The 12,620-nt window shown below is 36.6% G+C and overlaps 1 protein-coding gene across 1 annotated transcript in view; it reads right to left on the minus strand.

Moving 5' to 3' along the window:
* Positions 1-12,620, minus strand: part of THOC2 (THO complex subunit 2) — a 56,421-nt gene that overhangs the window by 15,354 nt on the left and 28,447 nt on the right. Inside the window, exons 17-27 of the mRNA XM_075763576.1 lie at positions 11,694-11,778; positions 10,672-10,765; positions 10,107-10,187; positions 9,721-9,817; positions 7,805-7,922; positions 6,388-6,567; positions 5,558-5,722; positions 4,599-4,874; positions 4,006-4,147; positions 1,485-1,642; positions 17-145 (exon numbers count right to left, since the gene is read on the minus strand). Of these exons, the coding sequence (XP_075619691.1) occupies positions 17-145; positions 1,485-1,642; positions 4,006-4,147; positions 4,599-4,874; positions 5,558-5,722; positions 6,388-6,567; positions 7,805-7,922; positions 9,721-9,817; positions 10,107-10,187; positions 10,672-10,765; positions 11,694-11,778 (1,525 nt within the window). The remainder of the gene's footprint in view (positions 1-16; positions 146-1,484; positions 1,643-4,005; positions 4,148-4,598; positions 4,875-5,557; positions 5,723-6,387; positions 6,568-7,804; positions 7,923-9,720; positions 9,818-10,106; positions 10,188-10,671; positions 10,766-11,693; positions 11,779-12,620) is intronic.

Consider the following 12,620-nt stretch of genomic DNA (forward strand, 5'->3'; position numbering starts at 1 on the left):
TAATAATTTCACATACCTTTTCATATATGACTCTGTCACTGTGCCATCTAGTCACAGTCTCCAGCATACAGCATAAAAACCTGCCATATCTACTAGCTTCATTTTCAGTGCAACTTGCAACTGTATATATAATATCAGAGAAAACCTGTGAATAGCAGTAATAAAAAGTTAAAATCACTTTACTGAATTACAAAAGGAACATGAACCAAAAAGAATTTAAAATTTCTCTTATCTAAACCACAGTTAAGCTGGTTTCTAAATATGAAGGAGATGTCTTATAAAATATTCTGTTTGTTTTCAAGACTTTATTACCCAACTGCTGGTCCTTCACACTTAGCCCAGAATCCAAGCACTGCATATAGCTGCTGCTGACACAGCTTTCCATAGTTAAAGCGTGTCTTCATTGGCATGTAACTGTTTTGTTTCAAATTCATTAATTTATCTGAGCTGGTAGAAGTAAACACCTAGCCAAGCTGATGCAAAAGGATTTTTTTCCTGGCCTGCAGAGGTTCATCAGATAAGGCTTGTGCAGTTGCCTACTTTTGTCACCTTGAACATGGACCGAATATGAGTAAGAATGCTCTTTTGGACCCATGAAATCAAAGCAGATACCTACTTCAAACGTCTCATCTCAAAGGAAACCAGACAACTTAATTGAATGTTCATATCAAAACAAATCTTCGCCATCATTTTTTACAATACAGCCCCATACACATCCTTTTAATCAAAGCTCACAGTCAAATCTGTTGTAACTGTACAGATGATCCACTAATTTAGTAATTTGACTTCTCATAGCAGTCAGTGCCAGAATGGTTCTGATACCCCAGAACAGTACAGTCAGCTGGTACTTTGGAGTTGAACGCATCCTGCAAGACTCTTCCATCTATCTTCTCCACATTTTTTCCTCCACAGGAGAAAAAGAACGGCTGTACGAAAAGTGAGAACAACCTGAACAAATGTCCCATTTGACCCAGGAATGCCGGCTGCTACTGCTATCAAAAGTACTCCCCATGTCACCATGGGAGTCCCTTCCCACATCTCAGCAGTGACACAAATTAGTCCACTGGCTGTAGTACCATTCACCAGGGTCAGAAGGGTCCTAAGGATGCTGCTTGTGGGGGGCAAGCCTAGGAAAGTTGATTCTACAGCAGTAGGGCACACGGCTAAAACGGGAGGGTTAGATAAGGCTGTAGAAATGCAGACCATTGAAAGGTTGCAACTCCTGAATGCTTTGCTCTGAAATTCTAGTCTCACTAGGATAAATCAAACCCAAAATTTCTTGAAAATAAACCCCTGAAGCTGTAGGAAAACTTGTTTTGTAGAATCTAGAGTACAAAAGTGAATTTCTGATTGCCAGAGATTCCAGAATTAAACATAGGCAATGATTTTGTTTACCTCTTTTGGGAGTCAAGGGGGATTACTGGTTTTGCACGCTCGTAACAGTAATTCAGTGCATACACACACACACAGTTCTAGCTACTTACTCTGTCATAGCAGAGAAGTGTGGAGAAGTTGGGTGTTTTCTGCTGATGCACCAGTTCTACAAAGTGAGCACAATAAACTGCATCGATTGCCGAAAAAATGCATCGGGGAAATATGCATAACTGCAAAAATTTTGTGATAGTCTCATTTTTGGTAGACTCTTAAAAAACAAAGAAGTTGAGAGAAAAAGAGGAAGAAATAAAGAAAGTTAATGGGTTAACACTTAGCTACTCTCTTCCCAAGAAGTTCAGTATCACACATCCATATTCTCGAGTTTGTACATCAGGCCGCTTGTATTCCTGACACATCTTTGGCACTGCTCAGAAAAAGTCAAAATAAGCTTCACTGATTGAGGATGGGGGGAGGGTGGTTGTAGCAAATCTTTATTTCTTATAGGGAAAATTCTTCTATTACACAATGGGGGGGGGGGGGGAAACAGGCTCAGAAAAAACTTTGGTAAACTTCTCCAACTGCTCAAGTTCTGCACATTAGCGAAAGGCACACCATCTGCTATTTCTCTAGAACGCTTGTTTTCTCCTTTCTAGACAGAGCTGACTTTCAGCTCAGTTTCTATAGCAATGGAAGACCGCACTCTCTATATACAATCCCTTAACGATCATTTCTTCCAATCAACCAAACAATTACAGGAATTTAAATAGAGGAACAGTCTTCAGTAAACTACCAACCTATTACACATGCATTTTGTGAAAGTTTCATTCTACCACTAAGACTGTCCTGTATGCTCAACAGTTACCCATTCTGTTTGACTAACCACTGGCAACTCAGGCAGCTCTTGCCCAGTTAATAAGGAGCATACAAACAAGCTGGGAGGGATGCACAGCATGAAAGGAAGGTAGGGAGAAACTAAACATATGGATGAAAGCACAGAACTGAAGACTGCAAATGGATGCCTTCAGAGGAAGAACCGTCATGATCCTCATGAAGGCAACTGGTGGTTTTGTACTGGGATTCTCACACAGGCTGCAGGGCAGAAGTCATAAGACCCAGGATTTACTGTGCTCCGATTCCCTGATGCTCATGGAATAAAGCTTGTTCAAGAAAGGACTGTTAGCTTCTACTTAACTAAAATTTTTAAGTTGATTTTATTTAATTTTAGTATCTACCCCTCAAAGGTTGTAACAAGCCTTTGACATGTTACCAAAAGAAACCCAAACCAAACAAAACCCAAGAGAATCACAGCTCATAGAACAATCAAATGTGTAAGTTTTACTTCAAAAGCGTCAAAGTAAAGCAAGCAGCCAGAATTGCTAGTTTATGATTGTTAAAACGTAACTACGATTTACGATTACTACTGCCAAAAATTACCCTACTCTCAATGATATAACCACCCTATCAAAAGTATCTACACAAGAAGCCAGTCTTTAAAAAAACTTTTTTTTTTTTTTTTTACAAATAATAATAATAATAATACAAATACTACTACAGTGGATGTGCTGTTCAATTTCCTCATATAGCACAATGACAGATAATTTCTTTCAGTGAGGAAACTGCTTTAAAAGTTAAGTTTGTCTCTGGAAACAATTCTGGGAAACTTCTTGCAGCTGAAGCCTGAGCACACAAGAGCCAACTATAAGCTATTTCCCATGCCCCACAAATGCCTGTATTAAGATTACATGTTTACACACAGATCATATCTACACAAACAATTTTCTACATGCTTTTGAGTGCTTCCTTAAGCAGAAAAATTCAACAGTCAGCTCTAGACCAAGTTTCAGTCAGGTAATAAATTTTAAACCAGTAATTTCATGTAGCTAATTAGCTGCCCATACCAGTACATTCAATATTTATAATAGGGAATACCCTTTCTTGATTTAACTATCAATGTTTCTTCGTTAAATCAGTTGGGTATATCTTACATGAGTCGGACAATAAAACGCTTTTCCACTGGATTATGCTAGGCTCCTTGGGACAGACGAACAACTACTTCCACTTACAAACTGAAAGTTCCTCCAGAGAAGAAAACTGACCAGAGAAAAACATTTCAGATTAACCATACTAGTAGAGTTCACAATCAATATGAAACATTACAGAGGCTTTGTTGGAGAAAAAAATGTTTGTTCTGCCTCCTGCATATCTGAAATATGAAACATTTGCATGCTGTTTCATTTCGTGGTGCTGTTAGGCTAGCACAATACTTGTCATTGAACAGGGTTTATGTTACTGCCCAAATACTGGCATATTGCTCCTAATCACAGGACTCACAGTAAGTTCAACTTTCCAATTAATTGGTCAATCTTTTATTTATTTTCTACATCGGTCAATATTTAAAAGGTCTTGACATTGCAAGAAACAAACAAAACATCTCCCTGAAAACCAACTACTCAGCAGTTGCAGCAACACATTTCATTCTAATTAAAAGTTTACCTTGCTAACAGACCTCAACCTGTAAAGAGATCAAATTTTAAAATCAACATTAATGGTATTAGTACAAGCTGAACTTTTATTGCTGGGGACAGTGATGACTACGAAAACATCCACAGAGTTTCCCCTACACACACTTACTTGCCAGAAGCCAGTTATCCTTCTCTAGTTTCAGTCTCTGTAGAACCCTCTGCACATGCTCCAACTGCTTCTTCTCCTCTTCAAGCAGCTTGTCCTGAAGAGCTGTGCAACGTTCTTTTTCTTTTTTCTTTTTATTTGGAGGCTATAAAATGTCAATGCAACTCAATTAGTAGTATACTAACACTTGCTACAGATAGAGCAATTAAATTCCTGATAATGCTAAAGAATACTGGAAAAGCTTTCTATTTCACTAAACAATGTTCAGCTATAGTAATCAACTGATTTTATGAACACTGGCTGACTAAAGTTAAGACAAAAGTGAACAGTTAAACCACAGATACAGGTGTCAAAGACTGCTTTCTGAAACACAGATTTCCCACTAATTTTCACTTAGTGAAGTCACTGGTACTTTTAATGCAGGAATTGTAAGGAAGAGTCAATCCAAATTATGTGAATGGGACAAATCAGAATGGATGACTTAGGTGACAAAACCTCCCAGATCTAATGACCTTAATATAAGATTTCACACACACAAAAAAAAGTCTTTCAAGGTTAGACAGTTTAAACTGGACCATAAAATTATATAAACTTACCATTTCCTGATTGTCATCTATGGCTTTCATCTGGACTTTAAGTTTATTAACTTCTCTGTCATAGCTACTATGTGGGACAGCAAGGTCATACATTGTCAGAGACCAGAATGTAGCATAAAACTGAGGACTGATGTCATCCCAAACCTTGGGAAGGTGCAGAGAAATCACAGCATCATGAACAGGAGCCATCACCAGCTCACATGATGTAATGTATTTGTGAACTTTGTGCTGCTGTTTATTTCCCTTCTCAGCTTTTTTCAGTTCATCATATTTTGACTGTGGATTAAAAAAAAAAGGAAAAAAGAAAAATTTGTAATCTTTGTACACAAACAATATAATTTAACTTTTCTCAAAAATCTTTCTATATAACAAACATTTACACATGTGAAATATCATTTATATACATAAAGCACTGAAGAACATCGTACAGAACTTTTAGCATTCATCCACATTGGACGGATTTATCTTCCTTCACTGATGCTGCTACCTGTTGTTATAGTAACACGTTATACTACGCCAAGTAAAAATTGCTCTTGATATTTAACATTTTAGATGCAGGGACAAATTTATTTCTGACACTTCCTGAGATACCACACCTTTGGCAGCTGCAAAATTTTCCTCTGCAGCAAAAATCCATTTAAAACATCTGCAGAAGAACCTTACACATTTGGGGGAATGGGGGGGGAAACAACTCCTACTGATCACCCAAATCATCAGAAGAGGTGACTTCATAAGCTACGACTTCTGTCAGTTGTGTGAAAGCTGACACTTGGGCAGTATTTTCTATGAAGACAAAGGACAGCCTGTTCCAGCCTACAGCTTCTCTTTTCTACCTTGACTCATAAAGCTTCCTCAAGTTTTATTTAGCAAATTTCAACTTTAGCAGGAACCTAGCACACATATTGATAACATATAATATAGCAGAACTAACAGCAAGCAAACAGAAGAGTTCTACTTACTGAAATATGGTGTGCATACATGGGTCTTGAGAGGAAAAATGCAGCATCATGAGGTGTGTGAAACTCATTACAGAGAACATCAATAGAAGGCACTCGCTTAATGTAATCCTCTGTGCTTAGATTGGATGCTAAAAATCCACCAAATTGTACCAGAGTGTCATGGCACTACACGAGAAAGATACAAAAAGTTAGCAAACAGTATTATTTTGTTCGAAAGTGAAGTTAGGGAGAACTTGAAAGCTTTCCACCCCCACCCCCCCTTTTCAAAAAGGTTAACGCCACATAGTAAAGCAAGAATTTTCTCATGGGGGAGTAGGTGCTAAATTTTCCATGCCACGTAGTTCTGTCACTCAGTGCTGACTCAACTCTATCTGCAAAAAAAAAAAAAAAAGAAAAAAAAAGGAAAGAAAAAAAGAGGGAAAAAAAGCCCTACAAAAGCCAGCAGAACTGTAAGAGCATTTTGTTCTACCAGAATGAAATGAAACTAATTCCTACTGCCTATGGCAACAAAGGAATTCAGGCTGCTGCTTTAAAAAAAAAAAAAAAAAAAAAAGAAAGTTCCTCTACCAAAGTAGGATCACAAGAAGGTAATAGCTGACTTGAGAAATAAGAACTTTTTATGACAAATCATGTTTTAATCTTTCACTCAGAAGTCACTTGTTAATATACCTTTAATACATTCATATTTTAATGATGAGATCACTGCAACTAATTTTGAAAATTTCTTACATATTCTTATTTATGCACTGAATTCTTATATATTGTGCCGATATACTAGAAGTTACCAAAGAAAAGGAGGGGTTCTTATAAATGGAAGTGTTTTTACTTGCCTGATCATACAGTTTTCCCACCAGCTTCAGATGTTTTTCCCCTCCCTCTTGAAAGATCACACCATTTCTCTGTTGAGCCATAAGCAGGCACAGTGGAAGGGCAAGATCATGGTCCAACAATGCATCTTTTAATCTCTGAGAAGATTTTTTTGTATTCCTGATCTGGCCAAAGTATCCACCCTGCATAGTAGAGAAAAAGTTACCCAAGTTTGGAAATAGTGCATCACAAACGGAAACCATGTGTGCTTCTGACTAAGGAAATACTGATGAATTAACATCACTACAGTTTCCTGTCTATCAATGAAAGTCTCTCTCTGGATCCTGTACTGCAATGTATGTATAATGCTCGCTGTTGGAGCGGGTCCAGAGGAGGGCCATGAAGCTTATCAGAGGGCTGGAGCATCTCTCCTGTGAGGACAGGCTGAGAGAGTTGGGATTGTTCAGCCTGGAGAAAAGGCGGCTCCGGGGAGATCTAATTGCAGCTTTCCAGTATATGAAGGGGGCCTACAGGAAAGATGGAGAGGGACTGTTTATCAGGGAGTGTGGTGACAGGACAAGGGGTAATGGGTTTAAGCTGAAGGAGGGTCGATTTAGATTAGATATTAAAAAGAAATTCTTTACTGTTAGAGTGGTGAGGCACTGGAACAGGTTGCCCAGAGAGGTTGTGGAGGCCCCATCCCTGGAAGCGTTTAAGACCAGGTTGGATGAGGCTTTGGGCAACGTGGTCTAGTGGAGGGTGTCCCTGCCTGCAGCAGGGGGGTTGGAACTAGATGATCTTTGAGGTCCCTTCCAACCCAAACCATTCTATGATTCTATCTAAGAATCAGAAACTAGCTAGTCTTGCATGCTATTAATTAGTCTTTTACACACGAAGAAGGACATTTCAGCTCAGGCATCGTAACACTGCCTTTTAGACCTCGGTCTGCTGTGATCTGCTCAAAGTCTCTTCTCTGTTCAATACAGGAATTTCAGATTCTAGTTCTGATTACAGCTGTTCAACTCCCTAGAGGGCCAAGTCTAGGTCAGACTCAACTAGGTCTTTGGCGCCAAGGCTGCAACAGTTTTAGCTGTTAAAATGGTTCAAGATGTTACTCAACAGGGAGTTGTTCCCCCCCTGAGCGGGGCTAAAACAGGAAGACTGCACAATGTACAAGCTCACTGGCTGCTATAATTTGCAGGTCTGTCATATAACTCTGGATAATGAAGGCTGCTTTGGTTAATACGAGATGCTGTGAAGCACAACAATTAAGGCTCATGTATACATTGGCTTGGCTGCCTGTCTGCAAGGAGTGGGAAGGTCTCTGATGAAAGCAGTACCACCTTTCTCAGCTATGCTGCCAGACTTCATGAATCACAGTCTTTAGAACCACCATTAATAAGCAATAGCTATTATTAATTAAACTTAACATGAACACACCTCAGCTTTCAGTTGTTCTCCACCAGTCATGGCTTCCAATTGTTCCATTGTAATTTCTTCTGTAATCTCTATCCCTGCCATTTTCTGTACTACCTCTTTTAAAATAAGCAAATCAAAGCTGCACAGAAAACAGAAAAGTGGGGTAAAAACAAGACAATTTGTTTAAGAAATGGAAGCTATTGCATTCAATACACAGTACAAAGCAACACTATGATGCAAGTTAAACCACATAACATTTTATTTTTTAATTAAAAAACTAGTATGCTGAGCACACAAGGATTTCTTTATTGCAAGTAAAAAGTTGGTACTTAAAAGCAATGCAGGCATTCAACAGCTGCATTTCAGAACCCCTTCAGAACAGTTTTATTATTTTTGAAAGTAATAGTGAGTGTGGTGCTATTAAATATCAACAAATGAATCGTAACATTTATTGCTCCCTTTTGTTGTTTTACATGCATCATACTGTATCTATACAGTTATTTCATGAACATGAAATATGTTACATTTTATTAAAAATTTCTAGAATAGTACAGTCTTAGAAATTTACTAGCAAATTAGTATGGAGAGGTTATTTGGAACATGGAAAACATTTTTTACCTAAAACACTCCAATAATCATCCCGTTCAGAGACTAGGCTTTACTTCCTGCTGAATTCTATAAGGGCAATGACTTTTCCTCAACAGAAGTATAGTAAATTGTATCATGATCATTCAAAATCAGCAATATTTTCTAGTAACTTCTGAAATTTGTGTGACCTACTTATAAAAAGTGTTGACCCATTCCCTCCAAAACAAAGTTTTATATTTAAAGAATTTATATTGTTTATATTTTTGTTTGCTATGTTTTTTCTCTAGAAACTATGCAATACCAGCATATACTCCAATTCAACACTTGAATACTCCAGTCCTATGGAACTGGTCATAGTGGTAAACCCTTTTTATTTCTATAATCCTAAATACTAAACTGAATATTAAAAATAATTTGATTTTTTTTTTTCCCAAAATACTTCAAGTCTTTTTTCAAAATACTTAATCCTGGGGAAAGACAAGAATCATTACTTACCCTTCCTCTGTAGCTCAATGTGATTGTACCATCATCAGAATACAATACAAATTGGGGACAGGGGAGCACATGAGACTGAGTGTCTACATTGCAGGGAAGGGAAAAAACTAGATTTCTCAACATAAATACCCTAAAATAACATGCTGCGTTATCTCCATTGGTAAGCTGTCTTTCAGTAATCATATGGGGATTCATTATAGAAAAAAGTTGATACTCACCTATGTGATAAAAATAACACATTAAAATTAAATAAATGAAACAATACTACTAAGTGACGACAACAGAAGGATAAAAGGAAAAGGAAGATTCAAATTGCAAACCTTGCTTAAAAAAATTTTTTGGGGTTGTGATTAACATCGATGCTATAAAGAAGCAATTCAACTCCCATTAAATAAATTGGACAAATTATTTAACATAATATTAAAATGTTAAGAGTCATCCCTGCAGAGAAGACTTCATGAAAAAGAAAAAACTAAAACTGTAACAGTCACACCCTTTTATATCACAGATACTTATTTTTTAAGTAATGTACAATAATTTCTAAAACAATATTACAGACCAGCAGGGTTTTTTCCATCTGGTTAGTTGTTAAGCAAACTGTATTAAAATGATTTACAGATGAAAAATCAGTATTTCAAAAAATAAATGTCACAGCTATACAATAAGAGGAAAAATAATGTACTAAAGAGGATACTATTCTTTCTGCTATTTAAATTTCTTAACCTTCCTGCTATAATGAATGGAGTTTTACCACTACTAGACTAACTACTACATTGAGTGCCCATGTATCAGCAAACACCCAAATGATACATTATAAAAATTGAGTTTATGAAGATCAGTGGTGCAATACTTGCCTCTTCCCAGCTTTCAGTTGGTTGGCTACATACTGAAGTAGACCAGCAAGCTCAATTGGGTATTTTCGGAAAACTGCACCACAAAAGCTAGCCAGACCTGAAGCAAGGAGAAACAGCTGTAACCGCACCTCATGAGATACTGATCATTAAATAAGCATTAACAAAGTACATGTGGAACATTAGCAATATATGTGTTTTTGTAATACAAAGAAAAAAATACTTTCCTAATGATTGAACTTGCCAGTTGTTTTGTTTAAAAAAATTAGCTGGTAGGTCCAAGTGAAGTATCGATCATAGTGATCAACAGTATGGTGGATCATAAGGAAGGTGAAGTATTTTAAATATTAATGTTACAAAAAAAAAAAAAAAAAAGCAAGAATACTAACTCTGCAGCCAGCTCGAGATTGTAGTGTCATCATGCTTCATTCTCTCCTTCTCCGGGTTTGCCAGAGCTTCGATAATACAGTCTTCCGTGGAGTTAAAGAGAATATTTTTTTGTCAATTTGTAAAAACAAAAGTTACACAGACCTGTTTTTCCAGCTCCACAATTTGTAATATATGAACATGATATCCAAGTATAGCAAGCATGATATTGGGGATCCACTAACATAGTTATGATATATAAAAAAAAAAAAAAAAAGAAAGAGATGGTAACTTAAAAAGCAGTATTTACCTCACTATTTACAAGATCACTATGCATTCAAGAATGGAGTGAAAGAAGTAAAGAAACCCCTTAAAAATAAAGTATAATTTTCATAGTGTGAAAGAACAAATAGAGCGTTCTGCAATCCACTAAGAGTGCAAAGGTATTTGCAAACTTCACTAAAAATTCCAGCAAAATGCAGCAAGAATAAAAAACAATTGAAGATGATATTTACTCACAGATATTTAATCTGGCTACAACTGCAACTTTATCAGTAACTAGATGTATTTATTTACATAAAAGGATACATGCCAAGACATCGTAGTTCAGTGACGTGAGGTATTTCAGTGAATCAACAACCGGAGTTATTAAGTTATCGTATTTTTGTATTTGTGATAAAATCTGAAAGTTACAAAAGACATTCAGCTAAACAGGAACAGTATTCCTTATCTTTCACATAATGAATCAAAACTGTTTAACAATGTCTGTCTTCAAAATCTACACAAAACATCCTTTGAAATTAATTTTTCAGAAGGTCCTAAACCACTTTCAAATAAATAGGCAAATCTCATTAATTTATCTAGTACCTTAGAGATATCAGTGAAATATGTCTCTAACATGTAAAACCAAACCTGTATAATTATTTTTTGTTGCTACTTATAGCAATAAAACACTATTAAAAAAGATGAACCTAGGTCATGAAAGAATACAAGTAAACTGTATTAATAAAATTTTAGAGTGTTCTCATTGATACAAGACGCATGCGGGTGTGTGTATTGCAGTATAAATTTCTTCCAAGTAAAATCTAAAACCTGATAGATATCACATACATCTACAATAATCACAAGTCACATTTGTGAATAAGTTGGAGGTCCATCAACATACTTTTACACCTCTCATGCACTCTGTAGCACCAAATAATCTTAAAAATTCTCCCCAACTTCGTAGGTGTATTTCGGACTTCAAACCTGATGTATCTTCATCACACAAATATACAACTGCCCAGAGCAACTGAACTTGAATTTGCATTCTGCATAACCTGATCAGCACATCCCTGTACATCTGAGACTCACCTCAGCTATCTCAAATGAAATACTTTACTCCTACAAGTGGATGTAATTTTCTGTGCAGTTGTGGTTATTCAAGAGCTATTGTCATGTTTAATCTCAGACCTGTGCACTACTAGCAAATTACCATATTTTAACATTTGCATCAAAAGTAAAAAATAATGAAGTTTGAACTGCCCTCTCACAAAGACAGCAGGTCCCCTCCTATACTTTAATATCTACTGTTAGGATGAAATAGTATTGAAATACGTGTAACTACATACATAATCAAATAAAATTGTAGGATTGCTGTGGCTGAGCTTCCCAATTTGTCTTCCAGAGGGTTTAACATTTTCCTTTGTTAAGCGCCTGTAAAAAAGAACATATTTTATTGCAATAGACAAGCCAGAAGAATACTAAAACAATAGGTTAGTTCCACTGAAGAAACAGCTTATTAGTCATCACAGAGGTTAAATTCTCACTAGCAGACGTGTTTTTTAAGAAATCTAGGCACAGAAATATCACTCCTCTGGGAATCTGAAATGTATGATCCTATAACTTGCAGACAGTACAAACAAACCAGTTGTCCCTATATTACTACGGACTGTATTCCGGTTTCAACTTGGAGCACTTTGCATTCTGAAGTTGTCAGCAGGACCTATACCACATATAAAAATAGCATGTGATGCTGTTTATCAATCCTGCAAATTTAATTTAGCCACAGATCAGTCATTTTGCATTTGTTGCATTCTGTTCATTGAAAAACAATATTAATTTCATTGTGTTACACTTCCACAGCATTCCCTACTGAAGATAGGAGCTTAACATGAAACCTGAAGTCAATACACAAAAGGAAACTGTACACATAGCAATCACAACAGCTGACAGCACTGGGGCTCACCTGCACAACTGAAAACCACTGTACAAGAGAAGGGATGTAAAGTTTCATGGGCTATGCTAGCTATGCTGCAAGCAAGAAGAGAATCAAAATCGTTGTTTCTAGCTTTCACATCTGCAAGTCCAAAGCCTTTTACCCATTAATAATTATTCTGTCTTGTCTATGTAGAAAGGTTCTAATTATCCACATTATAACACCATAGCATTTGCTTTTGGCAACAACAAATGGAGAACCCAAATCCCCGATAATGATGTCAGAGACGTTAAATATGAGGTATATCCGAAATTGTTGTGAGCCCACTTGAAGATGCGAA

The sequence above is a fragment of the Balearica regulorum genome, chromosome 11 (assembly GCF_011004875.1).
Source record: "Balearica regulorum gibbericeps isolate bBalReg1 chromosome 11, bBalReg1.pri, whole genome shotgun sequence".
Taxonomy (NCBI): domain Eukaryota; kingdom Metazoa; phylum Chordata; class Aves; order Gruiformes; family Gruidae; genus Balearica; species Balearica regulorum.